This window comes from Ascaphus truei, chromosome 1 (assembly GCF_040206685.1).
Source record: "Ascaphus truei isolate aAscTru1 chromosome 1, aAscTru1.hap1, whole genome shotgun sequence".
NCBI lineage: Eukaryota > Metazoa > Chordata > Amphibia > Anura > Ascaphidae > Ascaphus > Ascaphus truei.
This window is the reverse complement of record NC_134483.1, coordinates 327,170,336-327,190,075: the sequence shown is the minus strand read 5'-3', so window position 1 is coordinate 327,190,075 and position 19,740 is coordinate 327,170,336. Positions and strand designations below refer to the sequence as shown.

At 46.1% G+C, this 19,740-nt stretch overlaps 1 protein-coding gene across 1 annotated transcript in view; it reads right to left on the bottom strand.

Annotated features, from left to right (window-relative positions):
* LOC142498265 (N-acylethanolamine-hydrolyzing acid amidase-like) overlaps positions 1 to 7,033 on the bottom strand; it is a 62,513-nt gene extending 55,480 nt beyond the window's left edge. The window contains exon 1 of the mRNA XM_075606704.1: positions 6,697 to 7,033. Within this exon, the coding sequence (XP_075462819.1) occupies positions 6,697 to 6,911 (215 nt within the window). The 5' untranslated portion in view covers positions 6,912 to 7,033. The remainder of the gene's footprint in view (positions 1 to 6,696) is intronic.
* Between the last annotated feature and the right edge of the window lie 12,707 nt (positions 7,034 to 19,740).

Genomic DNA, 19,740 nt, shown 5'->3' with positions numbered 1-19,740 from the left:
TAGTGTACCCTGAGCTGCCAAAACAGGAGAGCGCACGTGCCGCTGACTGCACGCCGGCACAGGAAAGTATTGCAGAAACCTGTCCGGGACTGGCGGGAAACCCTAAGCCTCGCCCCTGCAATGTGAGTGAGTCAGTGCAGAGCCAGACCCACTCCCGTGTAGAAAGTGCCCCTCCTTCAGATTCCACCAGGGGGAGCAAGCACTGTGATTTCCCACCAAACATGAATGAGACAGACTGTAAGGGGATACACCCCTATGTGGCTTGGTATGTGCCAGGAGTGAAAGCCCTTACCCTAATGTGCACTTGCTTGCAAAAAGTCTATGTCCAGGGAGTCGACCTGTTTCAGCTACCGCTGGAGTGCAAGACCGGCACCGTAGACGGAGAGCGGAGTATACAGTATTGTAGCCCTAACTGTAACTGTTCTAGGGAGGCATTGGCGTGGGCGCCTACATGTGACTGTTGCGGTGCCCGGTTCTTGAAGCCAATTGTGCCCCAGTTAACAGAACCAGAAGAAGACAAGGGACAATTGATGAGGCGGTACTACGGTCTTTATCAGAAAGACGGGGAGGAGCTATCCGAGTTCCTCATGCGGATTATGCTAGTCTTACAGGAGATGCGAAAAGGGGATTGTATTAAGGCCACCGAGGTGGAGGTGTACTGTTGTGACCAATTCCTGAGAGGAGCAATGCCTGACCATCCTGTTGCGGTCAGGATGCGGAGCTCTTGGATGCAAGGTGACCCCCTTTCCTGCAGAAGGCTAGTGGAGGAGATAGGGAAATATGAAATTATCCCTGCTGCAAATGCTAACATTTCAGATCCGGTTCCTGAGCGGGACGAGGTTGAAGTCCCATCGGTGGCGATGCGCCTACCGGCGAACCACCCCAGCGATGATACAGAGGAATCACAGGGTAAGGTGTCTATACCCCCACCTTCTTCTAGTGAATCCAGTGACCCAGCACTTGTGGTGATGCGCCTGCCGGCGGACCACTCTAGTGAACCCCATGAACACACTATCTCGGCGGATGCAGAGCCTGCTGTGGGCCCGTGTGCCCTAGAGGAAGTGTACCCCGATGTTGCGGACCCTGCTGTGGGCCCGTGTGCCCGACAACGGCCAGTCCGACCTACTACAGAGGTACCATTGGTCCTAGACGAAGGACCAGTACCTACCGACGACAAGGGTGAGTCGACTGCCCCAGGGGTGTCGGGGGTGAGCCTCCAGGTGACCGCGGAGCACGATGGCTCCTTAAGTCTGGTCGCCCGGGAGAAGGGTTCCCCTCTTCATCGCGTCCTGGCGGAGGTGTCCTCATTAGAAGGTAGCTGTCCAGAGGTGAGAGTGGATCAGTATCTACCGCCGGTCATTCCAGAGGAAGAGAAGCCCATCGCCAGCCAGCCGAGTGGTAAGGAACCCCCTTGCTCCCCACAGGCTCCGATGGAGGTGGCCGTGAAGAAGGCCAGAGCCACGGCTCCTGAGCAGAGTGTGAACCCGTGCGCTCCAACCCAAATGGTCCCAGGACTGGGATCCAACGCTCCCGAGTTCCCAGAAGAGTTGTGGACAGGTCCCGATACAGCCGCGGTGGGAACTGACAGCGTCCCCGAGGACCTGTTGGCCACCGGGAATCACCGCAGTGGTAAGGTATCAACCCTTTACCCCCTGCCAGGTGAACCCGAGACTTTGATGACAGAGACATTGTTCAGTTTTCGCTTCCCAGTGGAAGCCTCACCGGTCCGTAGGGACAAGGACTGTGCAACAAAAAATTTCTCCTTGGAGCCCAAAGAGGAACGCTCCACCCACCAGGTAGTGGACCGCGGGAAAGGTCCTGGCCTCGTGGTCTACCGCATCCCAGCCGCGGATGACCGGGTAAAGGCCTGTTTAAAGGACATTGTGCTACTCCATCCACCAGGGGGAGGAAGTAGCGAGGAACCAGTGACTGTTGCTCTCCGGTGTGCTCTTCAGAAATTTTTTCTGGGGAGGCTCACGGACGCAAAAGTGAGGTACCCCCACATGTTCAGTTAGGGGCACCCCACAAATGGTCTCAGCTAGCCTTGGGTATAGTGTGTGAAGTGCAATGTAACCTGAGATGTAAATTCGACATGTGTTGTATGTTTTGTGCCATGCATTTTAATTATATAAACTTTATGTCGACTGATTACATCTGTTATCCAAGCGAGGACGTTGGAGTCCCACCAGGGGGAGAATATAGCCTGGAGCTCCCGTGGCTCCTGGAGGCCCCCCTCCCCTTGGTGAGCTTGATCGCGGGTGCCGAAAACCCCGACGGCTACTTCCAAGGGTGGGGGCTGGAGCAGGGAGCAGCGCGGCTTCTCCTGCCTGCGGCCGGTTGCCGGGGACGCGATCGGGCCGTTGCCAAGGCCGCGATCGCGTCTCTAAGGTCCCGGCGGCCGCACGAGCAGGGCGCCGCCATTAGGATGCAGGTTGCACATGCGCAGGGACGCGTAGGCGCAGGGAAAGCCCCAGAGACAGGGCAAGCTCGCGCGAGAGCAGGGAGAGCTCAGGGAAGATCGAGGCAGCCCAGGAAAGCTTGCGCACACGCAGGGCAGGGGAGAGAAAGCCCGTGAACCCCTAGCCTACCAGGGAAGGCTCTGAGCTGGGACTACATATCCCATGAGCCTCTGTATGCCCCATGTGATACCAGGGAGCCAATAGGGCTTAGGGAGCTCCTGGGGAAAGGGATACATTTGGTGGGCTTGGAGCAGTCAGAGCCAGCAGTCAGAGTGAGCAGGCAGAACACGTTAGCTGGCAGTCAGAGGAGTCAGGGAAGTGAGAGACCGGAGCAGCCCAAGGAAGGAGGTAGGGTACAGGAGTTCAGGACTCGCTGTACTAGGCCAGCACCCCCTGGGACTGAGGTAGCTTAGACTCAGAGAGAGAGAGTGTTGCCAGGGACTGCTCTAGTGAGAGGGACCCTGTCACTCAAGTCAGTTAGTAGTGGGATAATTGCTGAGGGAGGCCCAAGATAGGGACGCTGCCCTTAGTTTAGAGTGCTGCCTTGTCAGGTCTGACAGGCAGGCACCTAGTTGACAGCACGTTGGCTGTCAGCATTAGTGAGGCTGTAGGGACGTGGGTAGTTAGGGGAGTGGGACTGGTCCTTACCCCTTTAGGCCCATAGGAGTTTCCCAAGCCACCACAGGTTGCTGCACCATAGGGATGGCCCATAGTGTAGCACGTGCCACTTAGATAGATAGGGACACAGCGGCTGTTCCTGTGGAAGCGGTTGGACCCACGTTGGGGTCCACAGAGACTGTTCCGGAGTGGGACCGCTCTAGCGATCCACGTGCAAGGAGTTCGGTTGGAGGATCAGAAGGAGGCATCGCCCGACTGATCCTTTGTGAAGTTGCTGATCCGAGTACCGGAGTGTTCGGCAGGTATCTGATCATATGTGCACCACCGGGCCCTTAGCTTAACTGTGACTGCGCAGTCACCCATTGACTCTCTGCAAGAGTGAGGGACATTGGGTGGGGTTTCTCTGGACACTGGGTGGGCTCACTTAGTGTTGGGGAAGCGTCCTGCGTGACGCAGTAGGTGTCTCCTCTAGAGAGGGACACAGGTTATGTTATGCATGTGTATGGTATTACATGTTAGTAAAGTATTCGTTAGTTAAGATAATCACTGTGTATGTGTTTATTGAGATTGTCCTGCGAGGAACCACTCCCCCTCTGGTGGGAGCCATCGCAGGTGGAGGCGCTGCATCGTTCGTTATTGTAAGTATTATCCCTAGTGTAATTGCCCCAGGTTTCCCCGTGGCGGAAGCTCAGCCCTCCTGTGAGCCAACAGGTATGCACCACACCGAGTAACAATATATGTTTCCTGCACCCACACAGTAGAATCTGCGATTGGAGGGGGGATATACCCGTTACACATGTATTACTAAAAATTATACTGAGTTGTCGGAGTGGTTTCAATAGAAAAACAGACACACATATTAATGTGATTACTAGTCTGCAACACAAAAAATATAGTCTCAAAACCACTCCACCCCTATAGAGGATTTTTTAAAACATTTATCACTGTATATATTTCACTAAGTCACAGATTATTTTTTATGTAATAACGTTTTATTATTTTTATTATTTTTGTTTTCAACTGAATATACCGATCTGATAGCCCTTAAGGCAACAATAGCACACTTGTTTTGCTAGGACAATTTTGTCCTATATCTGTTAAAATAATATAATATTGAGTGCAATACGAGGAATCTTCTTTATCCCTTTGGATAATTTTTGTGTGCATTCAATTGAAGATCTGATCTGTGTTCATCATCCATACTCTGTCACTTCACTGTTTAGCTTTGAAGTGTTACTTAGTTTTTACATTAAGCCCATGTGTCTTAGGCCGCGGGCATGGTCAGCTTCACGCTCGGCAGTGAGCCCCTGCAGCCGCAATGAGAGCGGCTTTAGCAGGGGCTCGCGCATGCTTCCGCAGGCGTGCGGAAGCGTAGCCGACCATTCAGTTTTACTTTCGGCGCTCACGGGAGCGCAGGGCTGGTCACGTGAGTGGTTCGCCCAATGAGGGCGAACCAGCTCCGTGTCGTCACTGGCCTGCCCCCCGACACGCCCCCAGACGTCGCGCGAACAAAGGCCAGGGAAAGCACCTGCTTTGCCTCAGCGTGCCTCCGCACGGCTTAAGGCACTATGGACTTAGCCTGAAGCTGTGGTTTTTTGATATCTTTATGTCTTAGAGTTATCCCTTAGCCTTATCCTTTGGGTATGCATAGAATTGGAGATACCTAATATACTGGATTGAAATACTACATGTCAGTGCTGTTTAACTATTTGTGTTCTAACACAGCGATTACCTGTGTGCTTTGCACAGCTGATACAGGGCTAATTAGTCCCGGTTCGTGGGCATTTTTATTTAAATGTTGGGTTTTGAAGCCACCTCCCCTACTCCAAGACGAAGCGCTGTAATAGCGTGAAACGCGTAGAGGAGGTGGTGATGTAGCCTGCTGTCTAGTGTGTGCCTTATACCAATAAAGCCTTTTTGTATTACCGGAATCGTTTGGAATTTGACTGACTGATTGCTGTGGCGCCGGTTTTCACACCCACCTATCTGCTTACCTTCATTCGGACGCACACTACGGAACGTGAGTTAAGAGGGCAGGGATCCAGGACGGATGAGCTGACAGTGGTAAGCACAGTGCCCCTGAGCTTTGACCCACATTGTGGTCCCCCCGCGCCCTCGACCATTGTTCCCCCACTGTCAGATCACTGACACTTTAGGGTGTTTTTTCCCTCAGCTGTATGCCTGAGCGCATGACAGTATTGGATTTTGCTGCTCTTCCAGGCTGCAGTTTAAACAATCAGTTGCCGATCTATAGGATTTTTAGCACTTACAAAAAAACAAGTTGTTCAATGCTGCATTTTTTTTTATCGAACTTTAAAAAACTTGTATTTTTTCTTAGTGAATACTGTTTTGACCCACACGTTTTATAGCTCGATAAAACAATGCAAAGTCAATCGGCAATGCACTGATTTTATCACGGTTTAGTAAATAGGCCCCTACATATCACTACGTTCTTTTTTGTTTAGAAACGCAATGTTTCCTCAGGCATAATGGATCTCTTTTTCAAACAACTTCTCCTTTTATGCTCTAACAGCATACATTCACTACAGGATTGATGGTGCATTATGGAACTTAATGCAAAGTAACCAAGATGGACAAAGTTACAGGTGTCATAAGTGGTAAAGGTGTCATAGGCAACTGTAAAGAGTGCAGTGAGTGGTTTATAGGTGGATCTACAGTAAACGAGTGTACAGGTGGTTATATTTTAATTAGAGAATCAAAAGTTGATATAAAATTAGGGGGTGAAGTGGTGATACAAAGGGGGTCACAAAGTTGCAGGTGGGTTTTGAAATGGTGACAGATTAAGGTGGGATGTAAAGGGCATAGGCTGTTCTAAAATGAAGTTAATGGCAGAGAGTTTGGAAAAAGTGGAAGGTACTATGAACAAAGTGAAAAGTACAGTATCTTGGTATTACTATTTGGTGAGTCAATGTTGGCTACAGTTAAAGTAGAGCAAATGTACTACTGATGAATGTAAATGGGGGAGAGGTTACAGATAAATGTCATTATGCAGAATTTGGACAGAGAGCCCTATTTATGCAGGGTCTGATGAAATAACCATGAGATTGTAAGCTCTCATGAGCAGGGCCCTCATTACCTCTGTATATTTGTGCATGTTTGTCCTCACTTGTATGTAACTGTTAATGTTTTTTGTAAAATACATAACTCTGTACCCCATTGTACCTCACTGTGGAATAGGTTGGTGCTTCACAAATGAATAATAATAATAATTTCGCTCAATATCTGGTGATATCTTACTGGAAGCTGGTGAAGATGCAGCATGTAAGATGCAGCATGTAAGATGCAGCATGTAAGATGAAGTTTGTTAAATTATTATTACAGTAGTCCTATGAGGCTTTGCCAAATGTACTGTATTGCAAAAATGCTCTCTCTATCTCTATATGCAACATCTGTAATGGGGAAAGAACGTCTCTTGTTGTGACAATTTGATTTATAACATGCCAATACATCCTACAGTACAGTAAGACAGATGTGGCATGGAAATATTACATTAACACATACTGATATTAAAATATGCAAGGTTACTGATTAGAATATAAAGTATCTTGCATGCAGGTGGATATTGTTACAGCTGTACGTACATAGTTACAACACTTACTTAGTGATATAAGTAAAAACCTCTCGCAGGTAAGTGCTGTTGTAATGCTTCAGCACAGGCTCCCAGCGCAGCTTGGGTGGCAAGTCCAGGCTAATATTATAGCGAGGTGGTTTAAAGTCATGCACATGAGAGGAAGAAGAGAGAGAGCAGGACCCCAGGAGGACCATCAGCAAGCAGAGCCAAGCCATGGCATGTCCAGGAAACCTGCACCACATCACAGCTAGCACTGATTAATGGAAGAAGAACGTGATTAGATCAGGAGAGTTGAAGTTGGTCTCTGTCTTGTGGTTGTGCTGATCTGTGGGAAGAAGAAACCTGTGTGTTTATGCTAATCAAAGTACAGGGCTAAGAGGAGGAGCTCAGGAGGATGTCCGGGGAAGGGAACCAATGGCTAGCTTAGCAGCTGATTGCAAGCAGGGCTGGGGAGTGGAGGGGGGAGAGGAGGGGAGTGGAGGGGGGAGAGGAGGGGAGTGGAGGGGGGAGAGGAGGGGAGTGGAGGGGGGAGAGGAGGGGAGTGGAGGGGGGAGAGGAGGGGTGTGGAGGGGGGAGAGGAGGGGTGTGGAAGAAGGGAAGGGATTGGAAGTTCTGTCACACACAGCTTTCATACACTGACCAGAATGACATTTACTACGTGTGATATAAATTGGGATGAAACCGTTTCCCTTGGTTACTGGTCAGCTATTTGCAATATTACTTGTCAATAAAGGTAGGTATGTCTCTTGTGTATAGTCACGCTTCAGGATTTACATGTGGATGTGGGTTATGCTTTACCAAGTCCCTGTGTGCAAAAATCGGAATATTTGAGACTACATTCTGACAAATTAATGCTGATTTTTTTTTTCTTATTGGGAGGTATCAAGGCTACAAATGCTAATTTGATTCTTGTCCACACTGCTTTAATAACAAATGTTGACTACCTTTTTTTTTTTAATGTACAGTATGACATTGTTCTTGCCGCTGTCCGAAAAGGGCTTGACTTTATTGTTTTTTAAGTAGTGTATGTGACAGTATGCCCAATGCTTCAGCTACTTCACATTTTGAGGTCACCCACAAATCCATCATTGTAAACCCTGAGCACATTATATGTTTGTAAATTGACAGATAACATATTATAATCATCATACATTTTCAGCTACTATCACAAGAAATTGATTCAGAACCGTAAACAATGTTTTGGGTTCACATGTTAAAGTGAAGTACATTTGATGTTATGGTATGTTAGTCACATACTGTATTATTACAATCCTTGGAGACCAACAAACCTGAATGCATTAAAGTTCCACAGAGGTCAGTTTTCAGTGTTGGACTGAGGTATCATTCAAGGGCCCACAGGAGAAAAGTTGTTAGGCCCTACTAAAAGGGCCATAACGTACAACAAAGTTGTATAGAGGTATGAACTGCTGCCTTAATACCGAGGTTTAGACACAAACTCCATTGTGTATACATACACATGCAGATATACAGTGCTGGAAAAATAGTAACTACACTAGACAATTATTTTTCCACAGACCTATAAAGTATTTTAGAAAGTACTGAACGTAACTTGGAGTTCTCTTATATTGTTTTCCTCTTGCTTTACATTTCCCTCTTCCTCACACCCCATTGCCCACCTCTCTACTCTTCTGTCCCCCTGTTCCCCACTGCACCACCAATATTCTGCCAGTGCCCCCATATCCTCCAGCCTACCACTGTGCCCACCACGTCGACCATCAGTGTTTTGGTACCCACTGCTGGGTTCAAAACCACTTGTCTTAGGTTGAGTCCATAGGGACTTCAGCCGTGCGGAGGCGCGCGGAGGCTGAGGGAAAGCGGGTGCTTTCCCTGGCCTTAGTTCGCGTGCCGTTCGGGGGCGTGTAGGGGGGTGGGCCAGTTACGTCAGGGAGCTGGTTTGCCCTCATTGGGCGAACCGCTCACATGACCGGCCCTGCGCTCCCGTGAGCGCTTAAACTAAAAAAAATTATCGGCTACGCTTCCGCATGCCTGTGGAAGCGTGCGCGAACCCTTGCTAAAGCAGGCTGCAGGGGCTCACTGACAAGCATCAGCGGATAAGCGCTGACCATGGACTCCGCCTAAGGGAGATGCAGGATGCTCTGCTTCTCATCTCTTCCTTCCGAGCCTCTCTTAGAGAGATAGAAGCATGGCCCAGGAAGAGAGAATTTCTCGGTTCCCTGGCAGGCCAATTTGACCCCTATTGGTTAGACTAGAAAGTCACACTTAGTTAGTTCTGGCACCTGTTTCTCAGCATCAATATTATACAAAGACATAAGCCGTTAGAAACCTGTAGTACATCCTTAACCCCCTGGCACAAGAAGGTTTAAAATAAACTTCTTACTGGTGACACATATGTAAAAGAAGGACATATGATGTTAATAGGGTGCTTAATACAGGCTATAAACTAGTTACTACAAGTTGTAAAATTTCAAAAAAAAAATTTCAGTAATTGTCCCTGTATTCTTAAACCACCCATGTTGATTCAGTGGATTAAATTTTTCTTAGAAGTGTAATAGATTAGTACATTACTACGTATGTGGTGCATGATACCTGCAGGTAAACAGGAGGGCTGAGTCGTAGTGGGGACACAGGATTAGGTTTCTGGGTGTGAGGATTTGCCGTTCTGGTGCTTCTTTCCCTTTAACCCTTACTCGCTCATCTGATTCCTGTGGTACCCAAGAGAGGCAACCTAATGGTGGTACTTGCGCACGGGCACTGAGCGGGTTCCTGTAAGGGCGCTGCGTCCCTTACCTTCCGAGGTGCCTCTCCCTCCCCACTCTGCTCGCATGCCGGCACTTCCCGTCGCGGGGGCGCGTGAATGCCGTGCCTGGAGTGCCGCCTCCCGATCAGCGGTGACCCGCGCTCCGGCAGCGTGCGCCGCCGAGGTGGACCGCCACGCATACCAGCTCTTCCTGGCAGCCGCTCCAGCACTGTACCCCAGTCACGGGCGCACACACGCATATATATGGCTGCACTTACTCATCGCTGGGAATCTACACCTGCCCTGCACCCAGCCTCGGCCTATCAGCGGTCCACTTACCTGTGACCTCACCTCCATTCTTCCCCATTGGCTCCTCACTGCTATTTAGTTCAATCAGCCCTAGACTGATTGCTGAGCATAGTTAGTTCTTAGTTGTGCTTGCTACAAGCCACTTCGTTGCATTCGTCTTGTCTCCTTGTACTTAGGTCCCAGCATTGTATCCGGACTCCTGACCTCTGGCACCCTTGGACTCGGCTCTCTCATCGGACTTCTACTCTCTCCTACCCATGACCCTGGCTTTGGATTCTGACTAATCTCGACTTCTCCAACCCTGATACGGCAAGTACCTCCTACGATCCTACCCTCTCCTGCCCGGACCTGGCCTGCCACGACCACGAGCTGCGCAACCCAGACCCAGCTTCGCGGCCTCGGTCGGTGTTTTCATATCCCCACCTCAGCCTCGCGGTCCGGTCCTGGTTTGTGGTGAGCACCCGTGACAGTTCCGTTAGCCTCTTCTGTCTCTGGGCATGGGGCACACTCCTGTTCCTCTGGCATTGACATGAGGCGCGTGCACAGTGTGCGGTCTCCCCGTCGGTCTGCGGTCTACACCCCTCGTCTCAACCCTGACGTCAGGACTACACAGCGCGGCTGTGCTCCGCGCTCCTCCTCTGTTCCCACGTGTCCCGCCTCTGGCCTCCATCCCCGTACTGGCGCGGTTGTTGTGGCGCGCGACCGGGTCGCCAGCGTGACGTGCGGGTTGCGCTTGCACACTCTGATGCGGTCTCAATTGGCTGTGCAATAGGACGCACCTGCATGATCCAGCAGCCTATCAGGAACCGCAGCCCCACTTCCTGGATACAAAACAAAAGAACAAGGCGCACAAAGCACATAGTGAAGTATAGTTTAAAAAAGTGAATTTTACTAAAGGGTAATAAGTTCTGCGTACATCAGAATAAATACAAATAAGCAGTGGGTTTACCACACAAGTAGACGGCTGGAAGCGGCACTCTTTACTCAGTCTTGGGGAGCAGTGGGAGCATCTATCCCGACAGATGATTCCTCTACACATGTAGAATCCAAACACTCCGTCTCAGGGTGGTAAGCAGGTCTGTCCGTAGTACAAAGTCCCGGAGAACAAATCCCACACTGGCGTGTAGCAGCCTCCGTTAGTGCCTGCACGGCCGAACGCCACTCGCACACCGCTTCTCCTCGTGGAGCGCCCGCTGATGACGTCACGGACCACTCATCCACTGCAGGGAAGCGTCCGCTATAGCACACAGTGTACGGGGCAGCGCAGGATACACAACACAGCACAGGATACCAACAGCAGCAGGGGCTGCCACAGGGAACAGGGGAAAATTAACCGAGGGTGCTCTCAGTGACAAACGGGCATTGAAAATGAGCAATGACACACTCCAACGCGTTTCGTAACACACAGTTACTTCTTCAGGGAACGTATGCTGGTAGGGGAGTGTACATACTTATACTGTATACCCAACATCCCTCAATTAAACACAAGGTGTCATATTACCGCACTAGTAATTAAAGGTGCAGCATGTTGCTCATTAGAATCTGCAAGAACAGTGTCATATAAAAGAAACAGAACAATTTGTAGAAAGCAAAATACAATAAAATACAATAAAATACAATAGACATAAAAACATTACAAATGAATAATAAATGAATAATAAATGGACATCAGAATTCTGAAAGAGAGAAGCCAAAATTAGAGCCATACAGATGCAAAAGTTGAAGCAGATCAATATATGTATATAGAGGATAGCTGCAAGACTAATACAGGGACCAAATGTCTATATCCTCGTTTAACCCCTTAGGGGTCAAACAGCTCATTTGGTAAATCCAAAAAGTTTCTTGGTAAGAGAGGCTTTTTATCCTATCACCTCCCCTCCTTTCTTTAGGGACCACTTTGATACCCTTGAACAATAGTTTTGAAGGGTCTTTATTATGGTGTAATGCAAAGTGGCGGGAAAGGCTATGCTTCTCATAACCAATTTTGATATTCCTAATATGTTCCTGTATCCGAGTCTTTAAGCATCTTTTTGTGCGACCTATATATTGCAGGCCGCATTCACAATTGATCAAATAAACCACATAGGTTGAGTTACAGTTTATAAAAGAATCGACGTCGAAACTCTCACCAGTAGCGAATGATTTGAAGGTTTTCCTCTCAGGGTGTAGGTGTTTACATATAGAACACCTCCCACACTGGAAGTTACCAATTGGTTTATCACCAAGCCAAGTGCTTGGAGCAGATTTAACGCGGGCTTGGTGTTCTAAGATACAGAAAAGGGTGAAAGTGCGCAGCTAATATATGGTGAAACACACACAGTGAATACAGTGAAATAAAACAATATTGTGGACCTTGAAATTAGGGGTGTCACTCATAATGGGTCTGCAGCCTTTATTTGGGGGTGGCTCGACACCCATGGAACTAGAGAGAAAACAAAAGAACAAGGCGCACAACGCACATAGTGAAGTATAGTTTAAAAAAGTGAATTTTACTAAAGGGTAATAAGTTCTGCGTACATCAGAATAAATACAAATAAGCAGTGGGTTAGTGGGTTTACCACACAAGTAGACGGCTTGAAACAGCACTCTTTACTCAGTCTTGGGGAGCAGTGGGCCAGCAGTCATCTATCCCGACAGATGGTTCCTCTACACATGTAGAATCCAAACACTCCGTCTCAGGGTGGTAAGCAGGTCTGTCCGTAGTACAAAGTCCCGGAGAACAAATCCCACACTGGCGTGTAGCAGCCTCCGTTAGTGCCCGCACGGCCGAACGCCACTCGCACACCGCTTCTCCTCGTAGAGCGCCCGCTGATGACGTCACGGACCACTCATCCACTGCAGGGAAGCGACCGCTATAGCACACAGTGTACGGGGCAGCGCAGGATACACAACACAGCACAGGATACCAACAGCAGCAGGGGCTGTCACAGGGAACGGGAAAACGAACCGAGGATGCTCTCAGTGACAAACGGGCATTGAAAATGAGCAATGACACACGAGGAGAAGCGGTGTGCAAGTGGCGTTCGGCCGTGCGGGCACTAACGGAGGCTGCTACACGCCAGTGTGGGATTTGTTCTCCGGGACTTTGTACTACGGACAGACCTGCTTACCACCCTGAGACGGAGTGTTTGGATTCTACATGTGTAGAGGAACCATCTGTCAGGATGGCCCACTGCTCCCCAAGACTGAGTAAAGTGTGCCGCTTCCAGCCGTCTACTTGTGTGGTAAACCCACTAACCCACTGCTTATTTGTATTTATTCTGATGTACGCAGAACTTATTACCCTTTAGTAAAATTCACTTTTTTAAACTATACTTCACTATGTGCGTTGTGCGCCTTTTTCTTTTGTTTTCTCTCTAGTTCCAGGGGTGTCGAGGCACCCCCAAAGAAAGGCTGCAGACCCATTATTAGTGACACCCCTAATTTCAAGGTCCACAATATTGTTTTATTTCACTGTATTCACTGTGTGTGTTTCACCATATATTAGCTGCGCACTTTCACCCTTTTCTGTATCTTGTCACTTGTCTCTAGGTGCTGCACGTTTACATTGGTTGTGATTTTAGTATTTTCACTTATCTAAGTGTTGTTTTGGTTCTGTGACCATTTAACAGAATGGTGTGGGGTTTGCTTAATCTCAGAGATAAACGACAAGAGCAATTTGATCGTTTATTCTCTGAGAAATTCAAAGACTACTCAGAAGGAGTGGAGGTTGATCTGTCAATAGAAGAACATTTCAAAGGTCTTAAATATCTCTTGCTAAAGGATAATAAACTTTGGCTTGAGAAGACTACTTTACAAAAATATATTGATTGTAAAAGAATTCCTAGGGGTTTACGTGTTCAAAAGCCACCCACATTTGGGAAAGAAAATGAGCATTTTATGAAAGAATGGAACCGGATACTGGACGAGTGTTCCATAGACTTGATGCGATTGATTATTTTTGAACGCACAAAGTCTATTTTATTAATAGAGAAAGAAATACTGAAAGAGATAAAAATCATGGAGCCAATAGTAATTGATAAGGATTGCTCCAAAATTGAAGTTGAATTACTTGCCAAATTGGAGAGTACAGGTGAAGAGATTGTTAAAAATAAACATGATAAATTTCTGAGAGATAAAGCAGACTACGTTAATGGGAGAGAGAGAGAGATTGGGCTAAGAAGGGAGAAAGAGGAAGAGTGGTGGATAAAATATATATCCCCAACCACAGTGCCAAAAGGGACCAACATACATCTGGTAACAGAGGTTCTGGTAGAAGAGGACCCCCTAGACATCGTGGTTGGTCTAATTACAGGAGACAAGATAACTACCAAAATAGATCTAGAGATAGAAGAGAGGATTATAAGTATACTGATCACACCACGAATACTAAACAGAATTATTATGAGAAAAATAGGAATCAAAAACCTCTACCCTCCACTAGTAGATCAGGCCCAAGAAAAGAGGAAAATAACTCTAAAGAAGTATTTATCAATAAACCAACCAATGAGTCTCCATCCGGCTCTCGTTTTTTAGAATTGCTAAGGAGCAGATTTTCCCCAATAAAAGAGAAAAAGGACAAGAGACAGGAACAGCTAAACAGCCCTGTACGGAAATCAAAAACAAAAAGATCATTACCAGACGAGGAAAGAGAGCAGGATCCAGAGTCAAAGAGAAGGGATTCAAGTCTAGATCTAGGATCCCCTTAGATAAGGGAATTTTTAACCTGACTACAGTGATCCTTACCGAAGATCAAAAAACTGTATTAAATAAGGGTCTGAGTTTCTCAAGGTCGAGTGGCCCCAGTGGCTTCCAATTATACACCGACCTTCACAAATTTGTGAGAAACATGACCCTTAAACGGCATTTTATCAAGAATGAGAATGAAACTCCACGAGTAACGAATGAAAGTGAATGTGTAGTTGAAACGGCAGACCTGAATATAGATGGTTTGGTATGTAGACACACTCCTTTTAAAACGAGGTCTAAATTTTATCCTGCCCACTCTAAAGGGCACCATATTGACACATTTTTTAATATGGTGCACAATGACTTTTCCAGACTGGTGAAAATATTTAAACCGGGAGACCTTAGACATAACTTGAGCATCCAAGAAAACTTAGCTCTTAAATGCTTGAAAAACAATGAAAACCTCATTATTAGACAGGCGGATAAATGGGGTGGTGTTGGCCTCCAAAATCGTAAAGATTACGAACAGGAGGCCCACCGCCTCCTTTATGACACTTATGTGTTACTCACAAAGGACCCGTACTGGTGAATTCATCACCCTTTTGAAGGAATTATTAGATAAAGCCATTTCTGACACTGTCATTACGCAAGCAGAGTTTGATTTTCTGTTTAATGTTTCTCCTAAAATTCCAATATTTTATCATTTGCCCAAAGTCCACAAGTCTATTTGTAACCCACCCGGTCATCCCATAATTTCGGGAATAGATTCCCTTACTGCAAACCTTTCGCAGTATGTGGATTTTTTTCTTACAAACTTACGTTAATCAATTGCCATCCTATCTTAAAGATACATCCTCTGTCCTCCTTGCCTTTCAGGACTTTGAGTGGAAGAGCACCTATAAATGGATCACGTGTGACGTGCAAGCGCTCTACACTCATATTCCACACGACAAGGGACTTCAGGCAGTTAAATTTTTTCTGGAGGCAGATACGACTCTACATCATCTCAATATAGAATTCATTTTGAAATCTATTGACTTTATACTGACCCATAATTATTTTATGTTTTTGACAGAGTTCTTTATACAGGTTTGCGGAACTGCAATGGGTACTAGATTTGCTCCCAGTTTCGCAAACCTGTATATGGGTCAGTGGGAGTTACAGAGCATTTGGAACAACAACCCCTTCAGCCATCAAATTATCATCTGGCGTCGCTACATCGACGACATCCTATGTGTATGGGAGGGGGATGATTCTTCCATTTTCTCTTTCCTCTCTTACTTGAATTCCAATGATAAAAACTTGGTATTCACACTTGTGTCCAGCCCCACTAGCATTCATTTTTTAGATCTACAACTAACAGCATTGGACAATGGGAATATATCTACCAAGGTTTATTTATTTATTTTTTTTGTTTCAATTTTTTTATTGTTTTGGAGAGACACAACAAATATTCAAAATTGGTACACATATATTGTTCAAACATTACAATTGTGCTTATAACAAAAAAGCCTCGACAGTCCGTTATCAGTGCTTAAATAAAGTATTCGCTTTAACATAGTCTTTGTGCTAATATGATCTGTCTCCATATCTCAGGCTGTTTTAGGGAAGCAGCCGCTTCCTTGCGCGTCTCTCGTAGAATTTAGCAAAGAAAAGAGAAGAGCAGAGGAAAGAAGAGAAAGAAAGGGGTGGGAAGGGGGAGGGGGGAGGGAGTGGGGGGAGAGCCCATTTATCTAGTCTCTCTGTAGTTATCTCTATGGGGTCCTAATTGCCCGGCCAAATTTCCCAGATTTTGTGAAATTTGTCAAGTTTTTGGCTCAATTGCGCTGAAAGGAGCTCCATCATTTTTATTTCCCTTAGCCTCCGTAGCACCGTCTGCCTAGAGGGCGCGTTCACCTTTTTCCAGGCCGCCGCAATAGCGCAGCGGGCTGCCGTAAGCACGTGAATTGTCATTTTACTTTCCGCCGTTTCCAGATCGTCAATTGGTTTGGACAGCACCATGGTCAGCGGTTCCACCTCCACCTCCAGCCCCAGGTACTCTCGGATCAATGTTTGAATCATGACCCAGAATACCTGAATTTTTGGACAATTCCACCAAATATGAGCCATATCTCTTTTTGCCCGCATCCCCTCCAGCACAAATCCGGGGACCCTGGGAAAATCTGGCTCAGCCTGCTCGGTGTTAGGTACAAATGAAATAAAATTTTATAAATATTCTCCTTAATAGTGGTGCAGATTGATGTTTTTGAAGCTGCTTCCCAGACATCCTCCCAGTCTTCTCTATCGATCTCTGTATTTAAATCTTCTGCCCATTTGAGCATATAGCTATGTTGGGAACAACCCACTGATCGCGCCAGGCCCAGATATATCTCCGAGATCAGCCCTTTACAGTAATATCCTTTCCTACACAGTCTTTCAAAATTTGTTAGAGGTTGGAATGTCTAATCTTTGGAGACTGATTGCAGGTAGTGTTTGATTTGGAGGAAACCAAACACTGGTACATTAACTATTTGGTGTTTTTTCTCCAGCGCTTGGAGAGGTAGGATTTTACCTTTGTCTACAAAGTTGTCAGCTACCATCAGCTTTAAAGTCTTGAATTTATTGAGTCTCTGCGGGAGCCAGCCTGGGGGATATTCAGGGTTATTGAATATGGGAGTCAGTAGTGTTGGGCCGGCTGTCAGACCATATTTATCCTTATTTCTAGACCATATCCGCCATGTACATTTCATTGCTCCCAGTTTTAATGTTTCCGAGAAGGTCTCTCTTCCCAAGGTTTATTTTAAGGAAATCGATGCCAATAACTTGATTATGGCAAGTAGTAACCACAAAAAATCGTGGATTAATAATATTCCCAAAGGCCAATTTATTCGAATTAAACGAAATTGCAGTGGGGATCATGACTTTGAGGAACAGTCCAAATTGTTGTTTGACAAATTCCTGGAAAGAGGATATTCAAGTGCCAGCATGTCCAGAGATCTTGATGTAGTTTGTCGTATGGATAGGCGATTGATGTTAGTCCCGAAAACTAAGGAACAGATTACTGACCAGAGGAATATGTTAGAAATACCTTTTATTACAACATATAATTCAATGAACAAAAAAATTGAAACAATTATTCAGAGACATTGGGCCATTTTATGTACGGATCCAGTTCTGAGTGACCATCTTCCAGTTGTCCCCAAGTTCATATATAGGAGGGCCAAAAATCTAAAAAATTAATTGGCCCTTAGTGATGTGGGTCTTGCCCGCGTTAAGTCTGCTCCAAGCACTTGGCTTGGTGATAAACCAATTGGTAACTTCCAGTGTGGGAGGTGTTCTATATGTAAACACCTACACCCTGAGAGGAAAACCTTCAAATCATTCGCTACTGGTGAGAGTTTCGACGTCGATTCTTTTATAAACTGTAACTCAACCTATGTGGTTTATTTGGTCAATTGTGAATGCGGCCTGCAATATATAGGTCGCACAAAAAGATGCTTAAGGACTCGGATACAGGAACATATTAGGAATATCAAAATTGGTTATGAGAAGCATAGCCTTTCCCGCCACTTTGCATTACACCATAATAAAGACCCTTCAAAACTATTGATCAAGGGTATCAAAGTGGTCCCTAAAGAAAGGAGGGGAGGTGATAGGATAAAAAGCCTCTCTTACCAAGAAACTTTTTGGATTTACCAAATGAGCTGTTTGACCCCTAAGGATATACTGTAGACATTTGGTCCCTGTATTAGTCTTGCAGCTATCCTCTATATACATATATTGATCTGCTTCAACTTTTTCATCTGTATGGCTCTAATTTTGGCTTCTCTCTTTCAGAATTCTGATGTCCATTTATTATTCATTTATTATTAATTTGTAATGTTTTTATGTGCTGGAAATAAAGGTGAACAATAGCGCTCATGCAAACAATGATATTCAAAAACCTGTGATATAAAGTCCAAAAGGTAGTCCTGGAGATGCCCAAAGAAGTGAATCTGGAATCTCCTACCCAGATTTGGTAACGTAGGGGAAAGACACCTCCTGTTGTGCTGAGGAAAGGTTTGGATGTGGTTGTAGACAAAGTTCCTTTCTGGATAGATTCCCTCAAGAGAAAGAAAAAACAAGCATACACACTACAATAGTGCATTACCCAGGGACAACTAGGATTTATAAAGAGAGCAAATTTAATACATGTTAAAATACACAATAAAATGCAATGAATTACACTAAAAATGCAATGAATTACACTAAAAAGAACTATCTGTGCCTTTGCGTAGGAACCAGACAGCAGCACGCAGACTCCCGAGCAAAGAAGGGGATTCTCTTCCATTGACTGACGCAATCTCACCTCACAGCAAGCGGTTTCACCTGCTGACAAGACCAATTCAATAACGCTTATGTCCTAGTCACTTCTGGTGAGTAGGTTTCCAATTTTACACCAAAGCGGAGCAAGTTTCAAGACATCTGGTTCCTATGCAAAGGCACAGATAGTTCTTTTTAGTGTAATTCATTGCATTTTTAGTGTAATTCATTGCATTTTATTGTGTATTTTAACATGTATTAAATTTGCTCTCTTTATAAATCCTAGTTGTCCCTGGGTAATGCACTATTGTAGTGTGTATGCTTGTTTTTTCTCTTTCTCTTGAGGGAATCTATCCAGAAGGGAACTTTGTCAACAACCACATCCAAACCTTTCCTCAGCGCCACAGGAGGTGTAATGTTTTTGTCTATTGCATTTTGTTGTATTATATTGTATTATGCCTTCTATAAATTGTTCTGTTTCTTTTATATGACACTGTTCTTGCAGATTCTAATGAGCAACATGCTGCACCTTTAATTACTGGTGCGGTAATATGACACCTTGTGTTTAATTGAGGGATGTTGGGTATATAAGTATGTACACTCCCCTACCTGCATACGTCCCTGAAGAAGTAACTGTGTGTTACGAAACGCGTTGGAGTGTGTCATTGCTCATTTTCAATGCCCGTTTGTCACTGAGAGCACCCTCGGTTCGTTTTCCCCTGTTCCCTGTGACAGCCCCTGCTGCTGTTGGTATCCTGTGCTGTGTTGTGTATCCTGCGCTGCCCCGTACACTGTATGCTATAGCGGACGCTTCCCTGCAGTGGATGAGTGGTCCGTGACGTCATCAGCGGGCGCTCCACGAGGAGAAGCGGTGTGCGAGTGGCGTTCGGCCATGCGGGCACTAACAGAGGCTGCTACACGCCAGTGTGGGATTTGTTCTCCGGGACATTGTATTACGGACAGACCTGCTTACCACCCTGAGACGGAGTGTTTGGATTCTACATGTGTAGAGGAACCATCTGTCGGGATAGATGACTGCTGGCCCACTGCTCCCCAAGACTGAGTAAAGTGTGCCGCTTCCAGCCGTCTACTTG